At 41.8% G+C, this 25,640-nt stretch overlaps 1 protein-coding gene across 8 annotated transcripts in view; it reads left to right on the top strand.

The window, feature by feature from the left end:
- The first annotated feature begins 981 nt into the window (after window positions 1–981).
- LOC116041222 (triple functional domain protein) overlaps window positions 982–25,640 on the top strand; it is an 80,273-nt gene continuing 55,614 nt past the window's right edge. For 4 of the 8 annotated variants that reach the window (XM_031287106.2, XM_035993079.1, XM_035993077.1 and 1 more), the window contains exons 1-2: window positions 987–1,310; window positions 19,567–19,617. In XM_031287106.2, coding sequence (XP_031142966.1) covers window positions 1,241–1,310; window positions 19,567–19,617 — 121 coding nt within the window. In that variant the 5' untranslated portion in view covers window positions 987–1,240. Of the gene's footprint in view, window positions 1,311–15,231; window positions 15,325–19,566; window positions 19,618–24,571; window positions 24,711–25,640 lie in introns of those variants that run through there. The other 4 variants (XM_035993084.1, XM_035993076.1, XM_035993081.1 and 1 more) reach the window with 4 other exon arrangements.

Below are 25,640 nucleotides of genomic sequence, written 5' to 3'. Positions count from 1 at the left end.
TATACTGAGATGTGTATATTACATGTAATCTACCCTCATTAAAATAAATGGGGTAAAGAAATGCTGCATCAAATAGTCGAGTGGTTTATCAACAAGATTACATTGTGTTGTCCTTTTATAACTTATTTGGAAAATAAGTGGGATTAAACAACATTTGAGCTGAGTTTTAAATTTTTATTGGATTATTTCACAATTACAATGTTATATTAGGCTACGTAATATGTTTGTATCTATTATTTTTATTATACATTTCCTAATGCTTTTTAAATCTGAACGCATTGTTTCAGTGATTGTGTCTAAGGCACTTAAGAAGGCTGGATTGTTTCTAAAACAAGGTGAAGACTGGCACTATACACTTAAATCATGAACGAGAAGTAGGCCTAATATAATACGAACACAAATTTCTTATTTATATTGTCACTGGACAGATGCTATGAACAGAAGCATTAGTTCCAGCCTAAACCAGCAGATGGCAACAGTAACACAGCGATCACAGCGTAGAGAAAATAATGCCATGACAGAGCCTCAATTAAAACAGCTGATCTTTTCTGCTTTGATTGTATCCGGGAGGCTTTACCAATCACTCTACTGCCTTTAAGTATGGGTAACGCAACATTCACCCAGTTTTTATGGAGAGATCACAGAAACAATCAACAATACATGAATCATAGTCTGTTAAATTCCTCCAAACTTGGTATTTTCCCAACGATCGATGTGTGTCGCATAATTGGGCTAGATTAGACAGCTCAAATTACACATAGCCTATAAACCTGTCGTTTAAATAATGGTCATAGCTGACATCCTTTGTATGCATTGTTTTTGTACATGTGTAGTTTTCATTACTCGTTGGTTTTAAATGTCCTACGTTTAACTGTAAGTTGGACACACGCGCACACGGTGACCGCTGTCGTTCCTTGATGACCCACCGTCTGCTCATTTCCGAAGGCTTACGGAGATTCACCGAGCAGCGACCCGGCCCCTCCCGCCCCCCTCCTCCGCGCTACAGCTACTCTCCCCTCGGCTCCACTCCGAGGAGGAACCCGGTGCCCCCGGCTGATCGTTTCCAATTACGTTACCCCAAGATGGAGGTCTGCAGCGTCTACAAGTCACCGTAACCGTCCGTGTGTCTTTAATGGCGCTTTTGTCGGGACAGAAGTGATTTTGTGCCATCTTTTGTCGATTTTGGGGGGGGGGGGTATACTTGGGAGATACTGAGCTCCAGGTTCGGGTTGTGGCAGCCATGAGCTCCGGGGAAGGAGCGGAGGAGACGACGAAGGACGCTAGCGACATAGCGGCGTTCTTCAAAACCGGTAAGCCCAAAATTGAGTAGGAGAGGTCGGACTGAGCTCCACTGAGAGCTGCTCCTCTTGGTCCAGCTCCGTGAGGGACATTGTTCCCGTCCGTGTTGACTGTTTCAGGGGCTCATAAAGTGAAGTATAGTAAAGCCTTTAGCCGAATAATGGTATAACAATTGTTATAAACGAAGTGTACAACAAATAGCAATGAGCAACACAGTCGTGCAAATCTCAGAAAATGTGTTTCTTGGATACATTTCTGTAACTACAGAATCAGGAGAGTCCATCCACACTGTGTAGCCAGGCAACATTAGCCAGATCGCTAATTTTCCGAGTTCCATCTTCGGACAACTCTCCTGGATTTGTCAGTGCTGGGCTAGCTTTCCGTGTACTTTTCTTAAAAATACATATACGTTTTCCTTTCCCACTAAGGCACTATTAAACTCGCTTACACCACTGCCTGCTGTCAAAATAAGGATGTGGCATGTAAATTTGACCCAGTAACATTAACTGTTAATGTTAAAAGAAAGAAAAACGGGGACCGCAAAGGTAACATTAGCTATGTTCTTCATCCATCTCAAGCCCGACATAATTGGATCAAAGCGACTTTTTGTTATTGAGATTAATACACAGTTAAAATGGCATATGGATGATATTTTTGTAGAAATCCTGTGGCGAGAGATTAGACTTTGCTGAAACAAGAAAAGAAGCAGGCCAGGGCTGTCCGATAATGGACTAATGTGTTAATAACTAGTTTTAACATTAGCTTCCAATGTTAGCCTATAAGCTAGTGATTCCTGAATCAGATTGGGTGAATCCTGTCTGCTTGGTTAGCTAACAAATGCTAGCTAGTTGAGCATTGCTAGCTTGCGATGCCAGTGAGTTGACAAAGCTCGCGTGTTTCCAAACCGCTAATTGATGTATTAAGTACAAACATATAAAGTGTGCGTCTTTTTTGAATTTCCTATTCCGTTAACTCATTGTTTGTTGTTTTCTGTGCTGTCATAAAATAGCACAACTGGGGAAGCTATGTAAACAATACATGGCGTGGCACGTATAGCCTGGGTGTGCACTGTGCAGGATAAGCTAGCTGTGCAACATTGCTATCAAGGCCAAAAGGCTGGCTATTATCAATTACACGGTATGTTGGTGGTTAACTCACAAGAATGCCAGTGACACTGATTTACACATGAACTGTTGCTTTTAGACAGTATTATGCTGTCCACAGATTGCTAACATTAGCTAAGTAGGCTAATTAATCAGCAAGGACTGTGACTTGAAGTCCTAACACGGGCCTACAGTGATTTCATAGGCTGCAACAATGGCTCATAAACTGAATTCCAGGGGTCCTGGCAGAGATGAAAGGGGTCAGACTTTGCATAGTGAAACCATGTGTAAGAATGTATTATTTTCTATTAATTTCCATGCCCCTAATAATACATTCGGTACAAAGATTAATAATATATTTGTAATTTGAGTTTCCTAGGATACAGTTAAATGAAATGGTGATCCATGGGTGAATGCCTGTCCATGAGCTTATGGACTGCCCTTGCATATGCCAGATAACCCTCCAGCTAGGTTCAGTGTCTACAAGCAGTGAAGTAGATCCAGTGCTTGATGTCATGTCTGTCAGTGCCATCATCTAACTCCACTCGCTTTGGTAGCTTACTGTTTGTGTATTTTAAAACAAGTTTGTCCATGAACCAGTATCTGCTTATGTAATATACTGTATGTGTAGTTAGTTGCAAGTTAATTTCCCCTGGTGAAATGTGTGTGTGTGTGTGTGTGTGTGTGTGTGTGTGTATAAACTGTGGCATGTGAGAAATTAAAAGCAGAGAATAGTAATGCACTTTGTGTACTGTTCACAAGTCAAATCACTGGCTGTTCTATTGCACTGTCATGTGTAGGGCCTTTGTGATAGAAGTGAGAATTTGAAGTAGGCCTACAGTTGGAGGGGTGTAAACATGGAGGAGAATGCAGAGTATTGACACCCAGCCTCTGGCTCCTTTGGTTATGTGTCTAGTGAAATGGTAAGCCACAGAGGGAAGTTCAGTATCAACATTGAGCTGATCTGATGGCTTCCTTTTAGGGAGAGAGAGGCAAAAGGCACTCTGTAACTCAGTTGTAACCACACTTTGTATGTTTTGTTGACAGCTACAACCATTCTGCCTCATTGTCAATCAGATCTGTTGCTAATTTGTTGCATAATTAAAATGTTTGGATATGCCTCCTTTTCTTATTACCACAAGGCCATCTGCTGCAGTTTTTGGCTGTAGTTTAGAAATAGCTCTTAATTTACCAATAGAGCACTTAAATCATATATTCACTTTATCTATTTTTTGTTTGAGAGAAGCAATGACAGAATTAGTTTTCGTTGAACTTCCATTTTTTCTAGCAGTGGTGAGTGAGGCTGCTACTTCCAAATTAATAGAAGAGAAATTATACATAAAATGTAAACAAATCTGTGTCTGTTTTTGACAAAAACACACTTGAAGGATTACGTATGAACGTTTCATGCCACTATCTGCTGCCGGCGTAAAAATCACAAAACTATTTTAGCAATGATTATCAAATAAGCATCAGTTAAATTTCCGGCCCGTTTGTACTTAAAGCATTCTCTTAATCGCCACAGTAATGTGCAGAGAATGAAGTCCTTACATTCAAGCACTCTAAGCACAACACGCCTTTACCCAACCTCACCTATCTCTGATGTTAACTTTTGAGTCTGAGATTTTATCTTAAACTTGACAGTTACTGAAACCTAGTGTATCTTATTGGGATCCACGTTATTGTGTACTTAAAGCTTAACATGGCGGGCTGGCACTTAAGTATTATTATGATTCATCATGTATGGACAATGCGAATCACACCAAGGGCCAGACGTGTAGAGTTTATTGACACGCTTTTGTTAGTGCATGTCACTTTTTTTTTTAACATTTTGGTAGCGCTTTCCCTCATTTTTGTTGTTTTTGTTCCGACTTTTTTGTGGCTTTCTCAGACATTTGTCACCTTTTTGTTGCTTTTTCTGTCATTTTTGTACGCTTTTTGTCGTATTTTTGTTTACATAAAGCCCTACAAAAGTCATCAAAAGAGTTCCTTAGCCATCATAGAATTTAGCAAATCAAGCAAAACAATGATACAACCTGTTTCACAGCCTGAATATGAAAACTCTCTGCTTCTTCTGGGGGAATTTCTGAGTCTCAGAGTCGGCAAATCTGCCATGTTCTGCTTTGAATGTCACGTAATTGCAATTTATAAAACACTTAACTGTGTTCTTGGTTTGGCGCACAACTAGGCGTGCCAAAATATATTGTGAACCCAAATTGATACGGGCCAGATCTAAATCTGCAAGGGGCCGGATTTGGCCCGCGGGCCTTGAGTTTGACACATGTGCTTTAGGAGAATGTTTTTTTTTTCCCCCCACAAACAACCCAACTTGTTGAACAAACTTCTAAAGCTACACTTAACACTGATTACGAGGTATGTGTTACTGATTGGGCTGCAGTCACAAACAACTGGTCTTGATGTTTAAAAAAAAAAAAGAAAAAAGAAAAAAAAAAAAGACTAACCCAAGTTTTTGTAAGGTGGTAGGCTACTGCTGATTTGTGCTTATTGTTAGATGCTGCTTCAGTGTTGCTGTACTCCCCTGAGAGAGCCCGGCACCATCAATAGTGTGCTTATGTCACTGAGTGCAACAGGACAGTCATTGACAAAACCACCTACAGTAGGAGATAATGATAACTGAACAGATATTTACTGTAAACATAAGATTGGATTTGGCCACCACAACACTTATTAGATTTTTGCTTCAACGTACAAACCATGTCCATTATCCTCCGTCTCCAAACAATGTGTAGCTACTGTATTGCCTTTAGCACTGTCTGCTTCTTATTGTACACAATCTCTAGTTCTTTAAGGTTTCTCTGAACCTCCTCTGGCACTGAATACATTTGTACTTATTAAAGCTCTTGTTCAGAGTCATCTCAGTAGTGAAACCAGTAGTGTAACCACTACAGTCCTGAGTATAGATAGTCTACCAATGGCTTTGTACAATAAGCTACTTGATAGGTTTGAGTGTCGCGTTCGGTCTCCCCTGCTCTTTGTTTTTCTCATGAACTCCCTCCTTATAGATCTGGGAATCTTGTTTTGACATGCACAGGTTTGAGTGTCTTGCCACAGGCTATGCATTTCCATCCCCAGCTCCATCCTCATCTCTTTTTCCATCTTTCGGCATTTGGTCTCTTTGTCTTACCCATGTCCTCCCTTTTTGCTTTCTTCCCTATTCTCTGTTCGACTGCCTGCTGTCTGAGTGTTCATTCGCCAATGTCTGTTTCATGTTTTCCTCCCTCCCTCATTCTTGTTGCGTCGTGTTGGGCCTCACCGTCCTAATGCAAAATGACAACTAATAAAAAAAAAAAAGAGCTTCCCCCCGTGTCTGTCTCCCCTGCCTTCCAGACTGGAATTAATACCTAAGCCTCAGAGCTCCGAAACGGGGAGTTTTGTTGTGGCTTGTTGTCAATCATCAAGTTTTTCCACGCTAAACGTATATTTGGCTACACTGGTGACTAAGAGGATTTAGCGTTGAATTCATACAGTTATTACTTGTTGGTAGTGTAGGGTATTGTTCACAGTGGGGGAAAAAAAAAAAACCCACTGCCGGCCTTCATGAATGAATGTTCAGAGGTGGCAACACGCGGTTCATGAGGTTGGTTTGTATGTTTGAATGAGCATTGGTGTGTACGTGTGTTTGTGCAAGAAAGAGAGTGAAACAGACCAGGAGGAGAGAGAGAGAGAAATCTGATCCAGAGCTCACATTTATGACTCAGGCACACACACACACACACACACACACACACACACACACACACACACACTCTCTAATGGATATTGATCCAGGAGATGGAGACTGATTGAGCTCCCTCAGTAAAGGTTTCCTCGAGGCTTAAAGCTGCCAAGTCAGACACAGAGCAGAGGCTAAAGCCTAATGCTATACAAAGCAGATTTCTTTCATCATCCCGTATTTATGGGATGGAAGTGAACAGAGGATTGGTGCCTCACAGATCAATGCAAATGAATGATTGAAGGCTAGGTTTGTTGTCGCTTTGTTTGGCTCCTTTATTTACTTGCTTACTTGATTACTTGACAGGTTGTTTAGAATCTGTAATCATAAAGAAACAGCCAACTAGTATCAAAACATGGTATTTGTTAAAGTTGGGGGGCTTGTGAGAGACAGATTTAGAGATATCCTGACTTTTTAGCTCCTAGTATGAGCCACACCCCCAAGACACTGGATCCTACATTTCCCACAGTGCAACTTGATAGCACCTGATGGCATCATCAGGGTTATTTTTATCTGACTTTAGAAAGCTCCCTTCAGATTCACAGAAGACAACAGGCTGAATAGTACTCCTCATCAGTGCCCCCCCCAAAATCAAATTACTTTATCACATTGATTAAAAAAATCACATAAGAATTTAATATAGCCATTAAGCAGTTCTTCTTATTGATATGCAACATAGGTCACAGTTTTCTAATACGCCCAGAGATATTAAAGGGATAGATAGATAAGGATGCACTGATCTGATATGCCAAATCGGTATTGGTACAGATACTGACTTTATTAGGGGTCAGGTATTGGCCATGACTTGACTACATTACCGGTAAATACAGTTTCTTTGTCAGTGTCCTTACATCAATGCAGAGTTTCCACCATCAGTTAAATCATAATTATTTATATAACAAATAAGCAGAATTTAGCTGAAAAAAGGCGAGAACAGAAATCCGTGAAAGACAAATTTTATGAAGCTCAGGCTCTGTCTCCTCCATCTCGTCCTCTCACTGTCTTTGTATTGTTAAGGTCACAGCGTACTACATTCACACCCATAGCGAGTGCAATTTTTATTCATACACACATGCTCAGCTGCAGAATATCAGGTACCTCACACACCTCTAAGTAACTGTGCTATTGTGCAAAAGAGAGGAGTGAACATAATAAATGGAAGCCAGCTGGAGGGAAAGATGATGGTTACGAGATTTTAGCCTTTTATTCAGCCAGGCAGCTGCAATCAAAAGCAAATGGATGGCTGGGTAAAAAGCTTTTTAGAAAGGGGTGGAGATTAAGATAAAACATGGACATAAAAAAAAATACTCTACTCAAACTGTTCCCTTTATTGTGCCGTTAAAATGTGATGTTTCAGTTAGAAAGGCATTCATCCCTTAGAATGAAGCACAAATACAACACTGAACAGATGGTTACAAGTCGAGCAGTGCAGGTACTTTGAAACCATTTGTGGCTTAGACCATCATGTCCATAATAACAACTTATATTTCTGCAGAGAAAATGGTAGAAAAATGCTGAAAAATTGGTAATTGAAGAGAAAATAATTTCAATTGCTCTCATTTTCCCATGAGTAGCTGTGTAAATACATAGTGGTTCTCTTCCCTAAGGTGTAGGCACATTACATTTTAAAGGCAGATTACAGCTATAGGGCCCTATGAAATCCGATTTATTTTTCTTTTTCAAATTCCATTTTTTCGGATTTGTTTTTAGCCCTTTCAGATTTTTCGGATTTTCAGCCAAATTCAGCCAAACCTTCAACAAATCTCTGGCCAAAAATAACAATTACATGAATTCAATTAAATGGACATAACTGGGCTGCAAGTCTAGATCCCAATAAAAGGGCACTTTGTAACTCAAAATAGAATTTTTCACAACTTAAAAGTACTTTCTTGTAGATTCAAGCAGGCATGTGTTGCTTTCTAGGGCATTTCCCATCTTTTGCACACATCTCCATTGAAGTACATGATGGTAAGGATGCTCACTTACAACAGTGTTGAGGACACTGCGATCTCGGTTGTCGGAGGTTTCGTCGACAACAATGAAGATTTTCTCTTGCAGCACTTTTTGCATGTGCTAGTCAAAGACCCGCGGCAGGTGGGTCTGTCTGAGGCTGCTGGCGTTTTCTGGGAGTGCGCCTCCCTGCTTACAATGTTTAACAAGAAACGGATGTATCCTCTTCATTTTCTCAAGCGGTATGTCAGCTTCAGCACACATTGCAACAAAATCTTCCACAAACTCACGCCTTGCATCTATTGATTTTGTCGTTGCCTCAGTGGTAACCTGGAGGGATTTGCCCACTGTGGATTTAGCTTTGTTCTTGAGATGAACTTTTGATTTCAAATGGCCGTTACATGTGTCTTTGCGGGTCCAGTCAACAGTATGTTGACAACATTTACAAAACAGTTGTTGTCCAGACTCATAGTAGTCGTTGGGGTATTGTTCAGCCCGGTATTTAGCGGTCAATGGAGAGTTTCTTAATGTTTTTGCCACCGTTGGCTGATCAGGAGCCACTCTCTTCGACATTTTGTTTTCCCCACGCAACAGACTCAACGTGAACGTGAGGACGTATGGTTACTAGGCAACATGTTTAACAATGCCATTTGGCCATGGTTTAGGTAGAGACCTTTCTACGCTTGTTGTTTTAAACTGAAAAATGAGAAGGAAGTAAAAAAAATAAAAAATAGTTTATTTAACATGTCAACAACATGTATGCAAATTCCGTGCAATTCCGCGTGTATAAGAGACTTCCGTTTTCATGTGTAGATTCCGTGATTCCGTCCGCGTTTTCCGCGTCACGGAAGTCATAGGGCCCTACAGCTAGCCGAGCAAGCCACTACTTGAATTTTCATCTATTATAGGCCATGACAGTGTGATCAAAGTTTTAATAAATCATTAGCATTCAAACATCTGCAGTTGCCAGTCTCTTGGTTCAATGAGAAGAATGACATGGCAGATCAGGTTTAGTGCACAAGGCCTATGACATGCTTGATTCAAAATGACAGAAACTGCCCACTCGTAGCGCTTAGTGTAATTTTTGGAACCTGTCCCTCTTTCAGACTAGACTAACGCAGCCAAAGCAGTCACAGCACAGACGTGCTACAAGCTACTCTTTACTGTTGCTGGTCTCTACTTACTCCTAAGAAATCATCCAACATTGTAACATTATATATTTAACAGAAATAAGGAAAAGCACAATAGGTCTTCTTTTAATGTAAGTTGTAAAATATTGATTATAGTTCCTTTTTTTTTTTAAATGTTTAAGCCATGTGTTGCACAGAAAGGTCATGTCCGTGTTCAGTTGACTTTCCCTGGAAAAAATCTTAGTTAAAGCAATTTCTGTGGTAAACCTGATGCCAAGCTAGCACAATACATCATCTTGCTCAAGGCCTTTTGTTGCGGATATGTGTATTAGATCACAGGCTAGTAAGGACTGGTCATCCAGGTCAGGTTTACTTTGGCATTACGCTGATGTATTCCTGTGTGCAAAGTCTGGGCTTGCCTGCTTAGTTTTTTTAATGTCATGAGGTGAGCCAAGAGGGTACATTTCTCATGATTGAATCAATCAAATGGAGATTACATGAGGAAATCTTTTGAGGTCTTAAAAAGTGATAATCACACCTAGAAATGCAGACCAGGAAGGAGTCAGTCACAAGGAAGGGAGAGTCGCCCAGATGTATCTACAGTTATTGATGCAAATGGAGAAAAAGCTGAAATAAATTTCAGTTTTGGGGGGACTGCCATGGTAACAGACAAAGAGTGAATTTTCTTTTTTGACCTCAGAGATTGGGGTCCACGGCAGAAATGGTCGGAAAATCCGGCCCACAGATGTTTGGCTAGACTAAACCCTGGAATTTTTCAATCAGAACACGGTGAGCGAAGCCATCACAAGCCATGAAGTAAAATGCGGCGGAGTTGTAGGTAGCCCACAGCGTGTATGATGTCAGCGTCAACTCGTAAGGCGTACTGCAGTAATACAACCCTAAACCAAAACAAAAAACATCAGATTGAATTTCAGAGGAAATTATAGTCAGATTCTTGTAAACTAGTTTTGTCTCTCTGTCGCTCGATGTGCCGTACATGGCAATGTGAAGAGCGGCTTCTAACAACTTTCCAATGAGGTAGGGCAAGTTTGGGGAGTCACTTGAAAAGTGACATAAATAACATGGCATGTGTAGCATTTGTGTGCTGCAATGAAGTCACTGCAGAGAGGAGTATACACTGTTTTGATTCCAGAAAGTCAGTATGTTATTAATATTCTGGTGAGCAGATTGCAGATCCTCTCAGAGAGAGAGAGCAGAATGGCCAACAACTGTTTTAACAACACATCTGCTTACTTATATGGGAATATATACAGATGTGTTTGAGAGCAGAGCTATGTTTCAGCACGACACGTCCCTGGCCTGTTTGTGTGTGGTGTTGTCAGCTCTAACAACATTAGGCATGTTAAAGGTAGAGAGTTCATTGGATTACACACGCTGACCTAATCTGAGCTGGTGTTTATTCTCCGGGATTACACACGCACGCGCGCACGCACACGCCTACTAGATGGTGCAGTTGAGTGTTTTTTAAGCTTTTTAGATAAAATAAGTTTTTTTTTTTTTTGTTTGTTTTTGTTTTTTTGGGGGTCTTTTCCCATTATTCGATAGTGACAGTAGATAGACAGGAAAGGGGGAGAGAAAGAGAGTGCATGTTATATCCTACTGCCATGTCCACCAAACAAGGCTGGGTTCGCAGTCTGTCACCGCACTTTACTAACAAGCCTTTGTAAGCCAGGTCGGCGAAGGCCTGTGCTCTCAGTGAGGCTTTACCACACACACACACACACACACACACACACACACACACACACACACACACACACACACACAGGTTGCCGTCATGATACAGACTAGATAAGACCAAAGGCCAGCTGATAAGAGCTAATGGGAAAGATCCATTTCTACGCTCTTGATGTGGGCCATTAGGGTGGATCATACGCTGCTTTTTAGATGCATTAAAAACAAAGTTTTTACCTGCGGTGTAACCCCAATACACCTACAAAAATAAAGCAAAACCGAAACCTTTGCTCATGTGGTAACATAGCTGTCAATCAGAATACTTGTGTACGAGGGCAAACAGAGCAGAGAGGTAATGAGGGGTGAAAAGTATTAGTATTATTATATAGATTTTTCATACTATTTTGCGCTGTTGGATAGGAATTATCTAAAAGTATAATATAATAACGTCAAACATCTGTTAGTCAATTTACCAGGGAATTGAAGCATTAGGCTGTTTGTCAGATGTGTAAATGAAAGTTTTTGGCTTATTTAAATCCCCTCACAGGAACAGAAACAGAAACACACACATACAGTTCACACACACAAACTTTTCGCCTCTCTGTGTGTTTATAAAAAGGAGCTTGTCCCACTTTTCCCTTCTCATCTGTCGTGTTCTCGTTCTGTAATTTCTCCGGCGTGATAGCTAATTGGTGTGAGCTTGGGGAAAATTTTCCGCCCCGCTGCTGTCTTCTTAAAACAAGCTGGAACGAGAGAGAGAGAGAAAAGAATTGAGGTGGCCAAGAGGAAAATAGAGGGAAGGAGGATGAGAAGACAGGAGGTAGGTAGCAGGGGAGGCGGGCTGCGCAGGTCGCAAGTGGCCGTGAAATCACGTGCGCAGATAACCATTTTTTTTATAAGCATTCTTGTAATAGGAGCATAAACAATAAGCCTGGGAGTGAGTGAATGATTTTCATTTCCCATTAGAGGGAAATAAGAGTCTATTCATTCAGCTCAGGTAGAAGAGATAAATTCAAAGACCGAGGGGTGAGCGAGACCTTGGAAAGATAATGACGAGAGAAGTGTAGATGTGTGCCAAGCTGTGTTAACAGGGTTTCCACTGGTTAACGAAAGAGGTCCATGGAATAAATGAATCCGCTTGCAATTGATTAGGATCAGTGTGAAAGATTTGCCAGAATGGTCTGTGCTCCTGTTTTTGAGAGTAGAAAGCGACAGTGAACCAAACTAGGACACGTCCTGAAAGACCATTGTACTCCTTTTTTCTTTGGGTCTCCAGTGCATTCAGAACTGCTGTTGCCCTCCCCATCTCGCTCACTTTCTCTTTCCGTCTCTTCCTCTGACTACTTTTCACCCCGTTTCTCTCCTACTAATGGGCCGGTAACCGAGAGAAATTGATCCACTGTAAACCTCACAGTGAGTGGCCCTTTGTGTCTTCAAGTAAAGGCTATGGACCACTGAGGTCCTTGAGAGGGTCCCAGAGGCAAAATGAGCGACAGTTTAAAGCAGTGACCTTTTAGCCCTGATCTTTAGGGCAGAGCCAAGCTTTTTCATCTTGGCTCCAGTATCTAAATGGACTCCTTTACACCTGGGATCCCAGGTAGGGGCAAGTAACAACATGGTTGGAGAGAAAATTGTCAGTCTTGAGCATCAGGATTAAAGAGTACTGGTTTAATGAAATGAACAGTTTGACATTTTGTAAATTCAATCTTGCTATCTATCATAGACATAGTTGTGATTTAGCCGGCTGTGCGTGTCCTGGTGAACGTACACTTGGGTGCACGGATGTATTTTATGTTTCAACTTTGGCATATAAAAGAACTGGCTAGCTAGTTGACAATAATGAATCCCTTCAGGAATACAGATACTAGCACCGTGTCTGTGTCGAACCAAACAAGGAGCTGGTTTTAAGGTTAAAATGAGGAACGACTGACTGTATGTAACCAGCAGAAACAACTCATTTTATAATGGCTCTGACAGACAAACTGTATTTAATGTGGATTGGTCACATCTGGCACATACTGAATCCGCTAAATTAAAGGGGAACTATGCAGTTTTTTTTAGCTTAATTTACCTTAACTGAACAGCTTCATAGTCATTGGAACGGTTATATGACTTTTTTCGAGTTGAATGGTGGTTGTCTCGCTCCCCCCTAGCGCCTGTGAGCGGAAAAAACACCCATGCAACTTTGGGCCGGCAAGCCCAGGAAGTATCGCGTGATATCAGGTCTCGCGATGTTACGAATTGCTTCACGGCGCTGCACACATACGCCCATTCAGGAACCGGCTAACAAGGTAGCAATGGAGTTTTTCACACTATCGCCATGGCTGAGCCGGTAAAAAAGAAGCAGAAAGCTAGGAAAGCATTGTCAGAGGAACAGAAAGAGGAAACGGCAGACTGACCGAGCGAGGAGTCAGACACAAGTAAACATAGGAGCTGCCAAATATCTATTCTGAAGCTGTAGGGGGAGCTCTATAGAGAAACCTGCGAGAAAACGGTGAAGAGATTAGAGCTTAGATCGGCCCAAAAAATCAAGCCCGAACCTGCCCGAGCACGTTGTGTCCGAGCCCGGCCCGGCCCGAAACATTAACTGTAATTATGAGCCCGAGCCCGATTTAAACCCGACAATTTTTTAATACGTGGGCCGTTATAACTGACGTTCTCAACTACAATTCAGAGTTGTTTGAACTGCAGAAATCTGTTTAGAATAATACAACAAGGACTAAGCATGTAAACTGCGCTGTTTGTTTAGAATGGAACGGATCGCAAGTGGATCCGAGTGAAGAAACGTAAAAAAAAAAAGAAACAATGATGAACAACATATTGTTGTCACTGCCCACGACTTGTTTAAACTGCTTCCATACCTCCGACTTTCCTCCACACTTGCTCAAAGTTAATTCTCCTGTTTTTCTTTTTTTCTTTACATCTTCAAGCTCCCGGTGTGATGCGTGCGAGAGGAGGAGACTCCGCGCATGACACGTGCTGCATTTTGTAACTGCAGCCTAACTTTTGTACACATTTGTTACTTTTATATAGCCTATATATATATATTTATAATATTTCTGATTATGGCATAGCTATCTCCCCACCCAAATAGGATAATAAGGTAATGGATAAAAAAAAAAAAATTGCTTGATCAAGGGTCCGGCCCAGGCGCGCCCCGGCCCGGCCCGAGGATGTGGCGGAAAATAACGGCCCGAGCCCGACCCGAGGTCCGGTCGGGCTCGGGCTTGGGCCGAGAATCTAAACTCTAGAAGAAATGGCCAAAACTGCATAGCGCCCCTTTAAGATCAGTTTATTGATCTTAATTAATTAATTTTAAAAAATTAAAATAAATAAATACAAATGCCACAGGGTGTTAGTTTAACATTCAAATATGACATTAAAAAAGGTGTTTGAGAGCAGCATAAAAAAATTGTACGTTTAAAAAAAAAAATACATACTGTTATTGCACATTTATAAATAAATACTGTTAATGCAGTGTCAAAGTTCACATGAGGTTAAGTTAAGGTTAATTTGGTAAAAAGCAAACCATATCACCATCCTTAGATTTGGTTAAAGGGGAACTGCACAGATTTTACACATTGATTTTGATCCTTAAAAAAAAAAAAGAGTCCGACAATGTGATAGGAATGCAATGCCACATTTGTGGACTTCTCCTTTTAATGTTAGAGTAAGAATCTGAAAGGGACTTCTACCTTTCTCTACCTGTACCTCTACCTCTTTAATAACACATACTGTAGTTGGCAGAGCACTGCTGACCATCACGGCTGAACTAGCAAAGGAGCACCAGCTGCAGAAAATTGGTACAGGTTTTGCTTCTACAGAAATCAGCCGAAAGTGATGTCCCAGTACCCATCACCTTGTCTGACTAAGAGGTTATCATACCAAGACAACAAAAACACAAAACTCTTTCGTTATCACCTGAAGTTCAGTATTACCTACCACTTGGGTATTTGGATCACAAGTTTCACAAGCTGACATCATATATCCTACAAGTTTCACTCGGCATCTGACCACCTACAGCTCTGTACCAGGCAACCCAAATCCTCTCAGATGGGCAATCCCTTAGGTCAAATATTATTAAATGTGTTGTCCATGGCCCTTGACATTTCAATTTTGCAGACAGCTTTGACAGCAAGGTATTGTTTTTATGCCTCATGTTTTCATTTTAGTCGGTGTGAGCTAGACAATAGGTATGTTTAAATGAAAGGGGGTCTTTCCTATTTGTGTATGAGTCAAACGATGAGTGTGCCTGCCGAGAAGGGAAAGGCAGGGGCCCACAGAAAGGGTGGTCTTGTGTTAATGCGGGCTCGGAGACAGAAGCAGTGTGTTTCGGGACAAGAGAGAGCTGCCTGCGGAGGGTAGCTCAGTTCAGGACACAGTATAGCCAGTGTTCAACAGAGCTGAGGTCTAGGTGAGTTCACTGTATCTGAGTGTTTGCATGTTTCGGAGAGAGATGGGAGTTTGGATGTTTTATGGGATTGGGGACCGTTGCGGACCGTTGCCTTTTTTGCTTTGTCATTTCCTCAACTACTGTGTGTGTGTGTGTGTGTGTGTGTGTGTGTGTAAGTAACTGTATCCAACTAGCTTGGCTGATGTTTTAGCGGTGGGCTTATCCTACTATGGTCTGCAACAAAGTTGGCCTGGTGTGTATGCACGTCTGTGTGTGTGTTGTTGGATTAACCCACTGCTTCAACGGTCACATCTCAGAGGTAAAAGCCCCCGTTCATAGCTGCATGTATCTGTCTTTTTATGCACACATACAATGTGTTTTATGTCCTTTTTGTCCATGCTTGTTTGACTTCTGGCTCAGCTACAGCTCTTATTGTTTAGATTGCGATAACATGTGGGCAACCACAACTGTAGTCTGGTATTACATTGTTGCACACTGCGGCTTAAGTGGACATCTTTGGCATTGCAAATATGTGAAGTATGTGGGTGTTTGGTCTTTCTCTTGCCTTTCCTTTTTTCCCCCCTTCTTGTCTTTTTTTTTCTTCATCCCATTCACTCTCTGTTAAGTTCTCCCAGGTACACAGCTTTAGAGAAAATTCCACTGAGATCTCTGTGCTTCTTTTCTCCGTGCCATGTTTATGTGTGTGTGAGACTTCTATCTCATGAACATGAGCTCCTGTGGCATTGGCATTTGTTGCCAGCAAGTTTGCTCATGTGTAGTTTTATGTATGTTCATTAGTGGAAATTGCTGCCAGCAAAATATTGCTAAATCATAGCTGGTAAGCTAGTAAGAGAGTTTACTCTAGCAGCCACTACAGAAGGGAACCAGTTGTCACACAGAACTATTTAATCATGAAGACTGATTTAGCCAAGAAAATTAAACCGCAGGGTGATTCAATGTCATACAGGGAAATTGGTCCTTTTCTCTTACCTCTGACGGACAGGGGTCCTGGTCTGTTACATAAGTTAAGTTTCTTGCTCAAGGGCCCTTTAGCAGCAAGGCAGACCTGGACCTTTCGGGTAACGGGCAATCCCCCTTATTTCTAGTATATACCAGCCATGCTGTCGCATTAATGTCATAATGGAGTAACTAAGTAAAGGTGTCCTACTTGTATGTAGCGTTCACATGAGCACTGCATGGTGTTCCCATACTTTGTAACGTGAACACCATACTTCTACTGTTTACCTTGCGATAAAAGATAACGTAGTTGCCACTGTGATGACGTTCTAGAGCTGTCAAATCCTGTCTTTGAGTATAATAACTCATTGTGCAGTGTCTTGGCATCTTATAAGCCTTTTAATCTGTTGCTCTGACTGGATTTTCTGGATTGCATTACTTGTTTCACTGGTATCTTAAACAACACGCCACCCATCAACGCAAGGGCTTTTTTCGGTCTGAACACCTACTAAGTCCATTGTTCAAGTCAATAAAACCCAAATGTAATGGATATTTTGTAACTCCACAGTATTTAACCCCCATACAACCAACTCTGCAGTCAGACAAGACGTCTTTAATGGGGGGATTTATCCCAATCTATATATGACATAAACGTTGCATAAGTTGGATCACTGTCCTGTGTGCTTGCAAGTGCAAGCATGTGAGCGAGAGGGTGTCTGTGTTAGTGTTTGACATTTTACATTTTACCTTTTTACTTATTTTTTTTATTTTTTATTTTTTTTACAGTGTGTGATGGTACACAGAAGGTACGGTTCATACCAACATTACCTTTTGGTGTGAGTTTGGTACAGCTCTTTTTTGAATGGAGTACAGCGGACCTACTGTATAACGTACCAGGGCTTCATTACAACACTTCCAACACAATTCACGGGGAACAATGAGGGCAAACATGCATCACCAATCTGTTTTGACCTAATATTCCCTGGTCTAGCTCAGCTAAAAACACAAAAACACAGAATCCGTCAGCATGTTGTTCACTGTAACTGTTACAGACACCGTTATCTTCACTTCACCTGTCTCTCCTTTGCAGCGCGACGCCTGTGCGGCTTCCATGGTCAGTGTAGCAGCATCAGTGGATCACGCGCTCTGCTGCGAGCATGATGCTGATGGGTCTTCCAGCTCCGGCGTTTAATTTGCGCTCGCCATAGTGTGATTGACTCGCACGCCAATCAGCTTGTTGTGCTAACATCAGCAAATATTGCTAACAACGAATGCCTAAACATTTCTGGGTGGAACTTGCACTTGTGAACTTTGGTTCCACATTACGTGCATCAATCTACATACCGTGTATTATGCATGTAGCTGCGTGCACTGGACCGCAACCAAGAAATAACCGCAAAAGAAAACGTTTTTCCGTCAGTTCATTCACCAAATCAAGCACATTCTTACAATCACTATAAATATATCCTTGTCCATATTGTTAGATACGTGACAGCACAGATCATAGTCAGTCAACCACCAACTTCTCCCCGCCTTAGTGCAGCCCTCTGTAAGGTTAAACAGGAAGGACTAAGCCTGAGTCAGAACACAGGGAGCATGTGCCACTGAGTCAGCCAGTAGAGTGTCCAGCCTGTGTACATGTTGACAGCACATGACACTGACCATATCTTTCTCTCTCAGTCACAGCAGCAGCCTCTCTCACAAACTGGATCAATGGGCTGATTGTTGCATCGGCTGAGAAACTATAGGGCCTCGGTCATGAGGTATAGGGTGATGAGAAGATGACTTCTGCATGCACTGGTCCAGTGTAAACATGCTATTTAAGAACATAGGGAATTGTCAGATTGGTGGTACGTTGGTATAATAATTATAAACAAAGGATTCCGTGGTTGAGACAAGCTTTTTTTTTTTCTCACATAAGTGGCATTGCGTATGCTCATAATTAAGACTGTTTTTCATAAAACCCAGTGTCTCCTGTGACTAAGAAGATGTGGATATTGTGTTTTTGTTTTGTTTGCTTCACTGAACAAGTTAATGTTGGAGAGTTTTCCATTTGCCTTATATAATGCAAAAACCTAAGAGGGTGCCGTTTGTGCTGGACAAACAGCACCCTCTTCCATTTTTGCTGTAAAGCAATACAGCAATTTTCTGTCAGTCTGTTCATACTTTAGCCACGCCAGCACTGTATGACAGTCTGTGTTTTCTCTGGTTTGGAGTGAAATGCTTTAACAACTATTGGATGGATTGCGATGGAATTTGGTGAAGACATTCATGCCCCCTCTGGATGAACTATATTGACTTTGATGATCCCCTGACTTTTTAGCTTGTGCCACCATTAGGCCAAAATGAGTCCAGTACTTTGGTTTATGACCAAATACCTGCAAAAGTGACATTCCCATCAGCCTAAGTTCTACTAGCTAATAAGCAAATGTTAGTATGTGAACTCGCTAAACTAAAATGGAGAACATGCTAAACCTAAATGCCTGCTTAACGATAACATGTTAGCATGCTGATGTTAGCATTTAGCTCAAAGCAGTGCCCAAGTACAGCCACCCAGAGCTGCTAACATGGCTCTAGACTTTTAGCCATGTTTTCTCCTAGTTTGCTGATGTCATGGCATTTTGGAGGTTTGGCTTTGGATGCAATTTGTCAGCAGAGTAGGGGGATTATTGTTGGGTAATTAATAGGGCTGCACGATATTAGGAAAATATCTAATTGCGATTATTTTGACTGATATTGCGATTGCGATATGATTCACGATATTGGAGCGAATGATCATTTCTGTATATTCTCATTTTCATTGAAGAAAAAAAAAAAATAATAAATATATATATATATTAAAAAAAAGGTTAAAGTGTGATTTTGTTTTTGCGAGGATCTGTACCAAACAAAGATTTTTTTCTTTAGTCTGTAGGATACAATTTGTAGGCCAGGATGTCTCTGCAGCACCACAGTACTTCATTCACAATGGTTTGACACATATTTTGCCTTAAACAAATATTGCGCCCCCCCCCTGCCATTTGGATATTGCACTAGTTCATATTGCGATTTCGATAAAATTGCGATTTAATTGTGCAGCCCTAGTAATTAAGATATAAAATACCCCTTAAATTGGACAGCACGGTAATAATAAAAGTTATTTCATGCCTCTTGAAAAAGCCAACATGTCATCACTGGATTGTTGTTTATTCCTATTCATCCTCCTCTCCATTGTTCATTTTGCTGTTGTATACATTTTGACTCAGAACAACAAGCAAAATCAGCTCTTTTTCTATGTTGTCTAATATTTCTTCTGTGTTCCTACAGATGGGTCCCTCCCTAAAGAGCCAAAAGGAGATGTATCGAGTCAGATAGCAGGTAAAACAAACGAACCCAAACACACCCAAATTTCTGCAGCTGTTTTTCAAAAATCCCCATGTCTGTGTGCTTTTGTCAGGGTGTGTGTAGTGATGGTGGAAGGGGAGTGTGTTTTATATTAGAAAGGAAAAAAACATTGACACACACACACACACACACACACACACACACACACACACACACACACACACACACACAGATTAATATTTCAGTGTTCCCAGTGACAAAGACAGGTCATTGTCACTGTAGTTTCGCCCTGACATCCCTTCTCTTCTCAGCTCCACTCCTCCCTCTCCCCCCTGCCATCACATACTTTCCCAACCCATGATTGGCTAGCTGTTTCTAGCACCCGTCTCCGTAGCGACAGCAGTCTCTCCATGATGAATTGAGATGGACGGTGTCTGTAGCTTTTATTCTCTCTATTTTTTTTCCAGCCCTATGCTAATTATTATTATATTATATGGTTTTAGATTTGATATGTCATTGTCCAGTTGCTTCTGCTGTGTCCCCCATTTCTTAGTCACACTTGATCTTCCTGTTGTTTCTACTAATGTAGTACGGACCAAGCCAAAAAAAGTTATGATGGTTTGTTCCCGCATATAAGATGGTTGATATCTACTAGTGTTGCTCGTCTCTGATGGGACATTTTAAGGAGACATATGGCCACTTTGATATTTAAGATTATTACTCCCATGTGCTTCAGTGGAATGTTTCAGTGTTTTAATGTTTCATGGACTAGGCTTTCTAGTCTGAAAAGGAGACGCACACAAATGAATGACCTTCTGTAGCTTTAGTCAAAAACTATCAGCAGTGTCGGCCTTAAAAAAAATCAAAACCCCCAAACCCTAGATATAAAGGAGGACAATGAGTTGGCAGGTTGCCCTGGCGCCCAGGGCCCTCGATGGAGACAGCTCTAGCGCCCGCAGAAAAAGGCGATGAAAACAACATGAATGCAGTTATATCTCGACAATACTTGGCTTTATTGCTACTGTTTGGCCTGTCTGTGCAACACCGTCAGGGCAGTGTGTGTTTATAAAGCTTCCTGGTGCTTGCCAGTCATCACTTCCTGGTTTAGAGGGAGGGGGGGATTAGGACTGCCCATCTGTTGGCCTGGACTCCTCAGCCACTGGTCTGACTGGGCGACGAAAGAGTGGGTAGCAAGGCGTGGGAGGGAGAAGGGAGGGGGGGCAGTGCTGTTATGTAATAATGTTAATGCCTTTGGACCCTGACAGATGCGCTGAAGAGTGCTTTGCAAGGAGTGATGTGGGCTTGTGCATTTCCATCACTGTCTGTCTCTGTCTACTAGGGAGTTTGCTGAACTGCTATTGAATTGAATATGTGTAAATCTTAAGGAATCAATTGCATTCTGCAAGCTAACATTTCTTTTCATAGTCGCCTCCAGATGGCGTATCCGTGCAGATTGGAATAGCTGAAGCAGGAAAAGGCTTGCAGTTGGCTGTTGACAGTGAACTGCAGCAGGAGTCAACAGCTGAAAACAACGATACAGAGTGTCAAACCGTTCACTGCGTGTTGCACTGAATCTCAGTTGTTGACAGAAGTGTGGAAGTTTTTACAACCACTGGTTTTGTTCCTGTTTCTTTCATAGTGGTATCAGATTTTTTTTTTTTATGTAACGCTTAGTGTTGCCAACAGTGCTCTTTCTCTGTCTCGTCACGGTTTGTGTGAATGACATCAGGTGGCATTAAAAGACCCGGACAAATGAACTCTTGGCTCCATTAACAAGTTGGCTTTTCTCTGTCTCTCTCCTCTCACTCTCTTTCTTTCCTCCCTCCTCCCTCCTCCCTCTCCGCTCCTCCCCTGCTGTGTTTGGGTCGCTGGGGTAACCCTGGCCTGTTTCTCGCTCGGTTAGCCTACCCTGCTATTAGAGGTCTGGACGGATGGAGAGAACAGAAAGAGGCGGAGGTAAAGGAAAGATGGTGCACTCTCTCTCCCAGGCCAAAACTCAGACTCTCCATGTCCTCCCCCCATTTTCCTCTTTTTGTCCCCAAATCTGAGTGGAGTGGAAACAAACACCCAGGCTGTGCTGTGTGTTTAATTGCTCACGCTGTCGGCTCTGTGTGTCTAGATAATGATACACCGTTTTCATAGACGGGGCCTGATTTTCAATGCAGCGTGAAATAAGTACTTCACAAATATGTCTCTAAAAAATTGCACGTTCTTGAACACGCTGTCTCTCTTGTGTCGGACCAGAGGGCTGGCCAGAGAATATTTCCAGTGGTGTCGAGGAGAATTTTACTCACAAGTTTAGGGGTGTTAGGCTGTAAAATATGTAGTGAAACCTGCCTCCCTCTGCCTTTTTTAAAGAGCTGCTAGGTGAGAGTTTTAGTGTCTCATAATGCAGTGCTGGCTTTTTTACCCCAATGACAGTAAAATGTGGGTGTGAACACTGAATATTGATGTATAACATAAACTTTTTTTGTAAAGAAATGGGAGAGTGTTGTAGATTGATAGTGACTTGGCACAAATGGCAGCTACAAATATGGGTACATTTTGCTCAATCACCACATGAAACAATAGGCTGATTACGCATTTTTTTTACTTGTAAACTAGTTACCCACTTGTTTGTGTGTGTATATAGTGGCATAGCCAGTGCCAGCTGTACCCACAGTAGGTGCATTGTTAGAGTAGCGCAGCTGTGTCTGATATCAACAGCCAATCAGATCAGCCCCTCTTGTTTTATCGATGTCCAGTAGGGCAACACCCTCCTGTGCAGCAGCCAATCAAAGCTGCTCTATTAGGACCGAGAGGCGGTCGACAGCAGGCTAATGTCCGTTCAGACAGGAGGAAATAAAAAAGACCGTGTTTCTAGCTGTGTATAAAAAATACAAAGCACATAATAGCAGTTGTAACTGAGAGAAAGAGGGGAAGAGGAAGACATGAAAGAAAGAATATTGAAGAAGACAAAAAAGTGAAGCAGATGAGAATATTGGAAGAAGGAAGCATAAAGAGAGAATGGATTGGAATGGAGTTTTCTCTTAACATCCTCAGTGTGTCAGCCTCCGTTTCAGATACAGCAAAAGTCACATGCACACATTTATCCGTCACCTTCCGCTAATTTTTAGTTAGTAGGATTGTAGCCACAGTAGTATTGCAGAACCACAAAAGACAGGGACTCATGTTTTTACATTGCCGAGGGTGTCGGAAAAAAATCTGTAATGACTGGAAAATGAATGTACTCAACGTGACAACTTCCAGACACATTTGCAGACCGTAGTAACACATTTCTCGGTATCTTGTAAAATGCATCCAGGTTAGCAGTAATTGACTGTTTGCTAAACACCTCCCACCGGACAGAGATTGTCCAATCACGGAGCTGCAGTACAACCGATTCTCAGCATCTCATGAGGTTTGATGGTGGTTTATCGTTTTCCCTCCTCAAGAGCAAAAGAGTTAGGCCCCGATCAGACAGAGCGTGTTTTAGCAGCCTGGGGCGGCTTTTTGTAATTGTTTCAATGACAGTGAAGCATTTGTGGCGCGGTGAAGTCGAGCGTGATGTATTTCACGGAGTTGGCAGTTTAACGGTCGAGATGCTTCCGACCACATCATGTTTGTCAAATGGAGTGGATAAAAGGGTATCAAATGAAGTACTCTGTTGGTATTTGTATCACTTTATTGGTATTGGTAATGGTAGTCTATTGGTACTGGCATTGGCGCCGGCATCGTTATTTTTTTAAACGATACCCAGGCATAGTATCTGCCACTGTCGTCATTGTATACTGCACATTTGTGGTGAGAGAACAGAAAGCTTGACAGGTGTAGCAACAGAAACTTAGCTAAGCTTAGCGAACAGTCCATTCACTGCTGCCCTTTGGGCCAATTTCAGATTTCCTGGGAGATGACAGTGAATATCTTGTATTTAGAGTGTTTGTCGAGTGTTGTTGACGTAGGGAGGGAAATGCCTCTGACACAACTTTTAGATCATGGGAAAAATAAAACACGTTCACGCATACTTGAGTGAAATCAGTATAAAGTGTCAAAATCAAGCATGCAGTCAAATAGAACTACACTGCAGTATCTATTTGTGATCAGGACGTCGGTCAGGGGTCCAAGTCATGGACTTCCTTTTGCTGTCCCCTCCCTCAGCCTCTAGGAATCCCGGCCATTCCCACACATCCCTCCGCATGGAATTTCTGGCACGCTGTGAATGTTGGAAGTCCACAATTATGCAGGGATGCACACACATGTGCACGGTGTTGGTTTCTTGTGACCCGTAACAGCTGGTTTAGATTAGAACCGATGCGTCCAAGTCAGCTGCTGGAGAGCCATTATAAAATGATGCCTGCATGTAACTGCTCTTTAATCGGATAGGGAAGATGATGTGAATGTGTGTGTGCGCTCTTTTTGTGGTATGTAGAAAACCTTTCCCCTCCCTTCACTTACTGACCGTACCACCCTTCCCATCTGTCCTGGTCCAGGCAGCTGGTGCATTCTCTCTCTCTTATTTTTTTTTTTTAAACACAGATACACACACACTTCGACCCCTCCCTGAGGTATTTGTCACCATCTCTCTGGGGCAGTCTTCTAGTGGCGTTGTTGAGTAAACTGCTTTGTTGCTTGAGCCAGTCTAACGCCCACTTGACCTCTCGGAGGCCCTTACAAGTCTCAAGCCTCTGAGGTGTGTGCTGAGTGTTGACATATTCTGACACACACACACACACACACACACACACACACACAAACACACTCTCACACACACACACGACCCAGTAACAGTCCTGACATAAATGATGAACTGACTGTGTTGTGGTAGTTTCCATACAGCAAAGAATGAAGGACATTTCTGGCATTTCCCTCTCATCCCTTGCCCTTTCGCACTGAGGGGTGTAGCCATATCAGTGGTTACTGCGTTTCACCGTTACCCACTTCACACAGGACCAGTGACCCAGGAAATATTGGGACTGACGGTCGATTAGGAAAGGTTAATGGTGTGTTTTTTGTAGTATGGGATAGATGAACTTCCTGGAAAATACTGTTCAGCTCAGCTTTTGGAGAGCAAATTCTTCCTGGGAGTTTAAGGCTTGGCAATGGACGTTGTTTTCCCTGAATTCCTGAATTCAGACATTGTGGATAAGGTAATAACCGCCTCAACTGCAGCTAATTGCTTATTGATTTATGAAATAAATGAGTAATGTCATGACATTTCATATTCTGGTGTTTCCCACAGTTTGTCATTGTACTTCATCACTGTTGGGGAGGGTAAACATTGACTACATGTTATTTTCTTTTCATTTAGCGTGCCAAGCAACTTCATGCATCAACGCACTCAGAATTAATTCAAAACCTGGGTGGGCTGCACTCATATTGTCAATCTGTGGGAAAGACCAAGTGTGGCTGTGGTTGCGAATACATTTTTAGTTCCATTATTTTAACATCATAACTTTAATTATATAAAAGTTGGGGACATGTTGGGGAGTGCATTCTTCCTACTTTACAGTCTTCCTGACTAATTAGGACTTTTCATAGTAGATATACCCAGTGGTATTGATTACAGTATCTCACAAAAGTGAGTACACCCCTCACATTTTTGGGGTTGTCATGGAGGAGTGGAAGAGGATTCCAGTGGCACCCTGTGAAGCTCTGGTGAACTCCATGCCCAAGAGGATTAAGGCAGTGCTGGATACTAATGGTGTCCAATCAAAATATTGACCCTTTGGGCCCAATTTGGGCAATTTCACTTAGGGGTGGTTTTGTTGCCAGCGGTTTAAATAAATGCAGGGAAGCCTCACATTTGAGAACCTGGAACCACAGAATGAGTGGAGTTTTTGCTTAAATAGGAACGGAAATGTTTATTGATTAAAAAAAAAAAAAAGCTTTGCATATTGTTTTGTAGATTGACTTAATTCATTAATCAAATAATTGCCTCTGCTCTCGTCTCCTAAGCAGGCAGAGGAACTCTAATCATGAGCACCATCTTTTTCATAACAACATAAATTGTTCTCTCAGGATTACAGCCCTAAAAAACAAAACTGTGCACATAAAACTATTTGTATATTTTCTATTTC

This window comes from Sander lucioperca, chromosome 16 (genome assembly GCF_008315115.2).
Source record: "Sander lucioperca isolate FBNREF2018 chromosome 16, SLUC_FBN_1.2, whole genome shotgun sequence".
NCBI classification, from domain to species: domain Eukaryota; kingdom Metazoa; phylum Chordata; class Actinopteri; order Perciformes; family Percidae; genus Sander; species Sander lucioperca.
The sequence above is the reverse complement of the archived record's forward strand: the minus strand, read 5'-3'. Positions and strand labels throughout refer to the sequence as shown.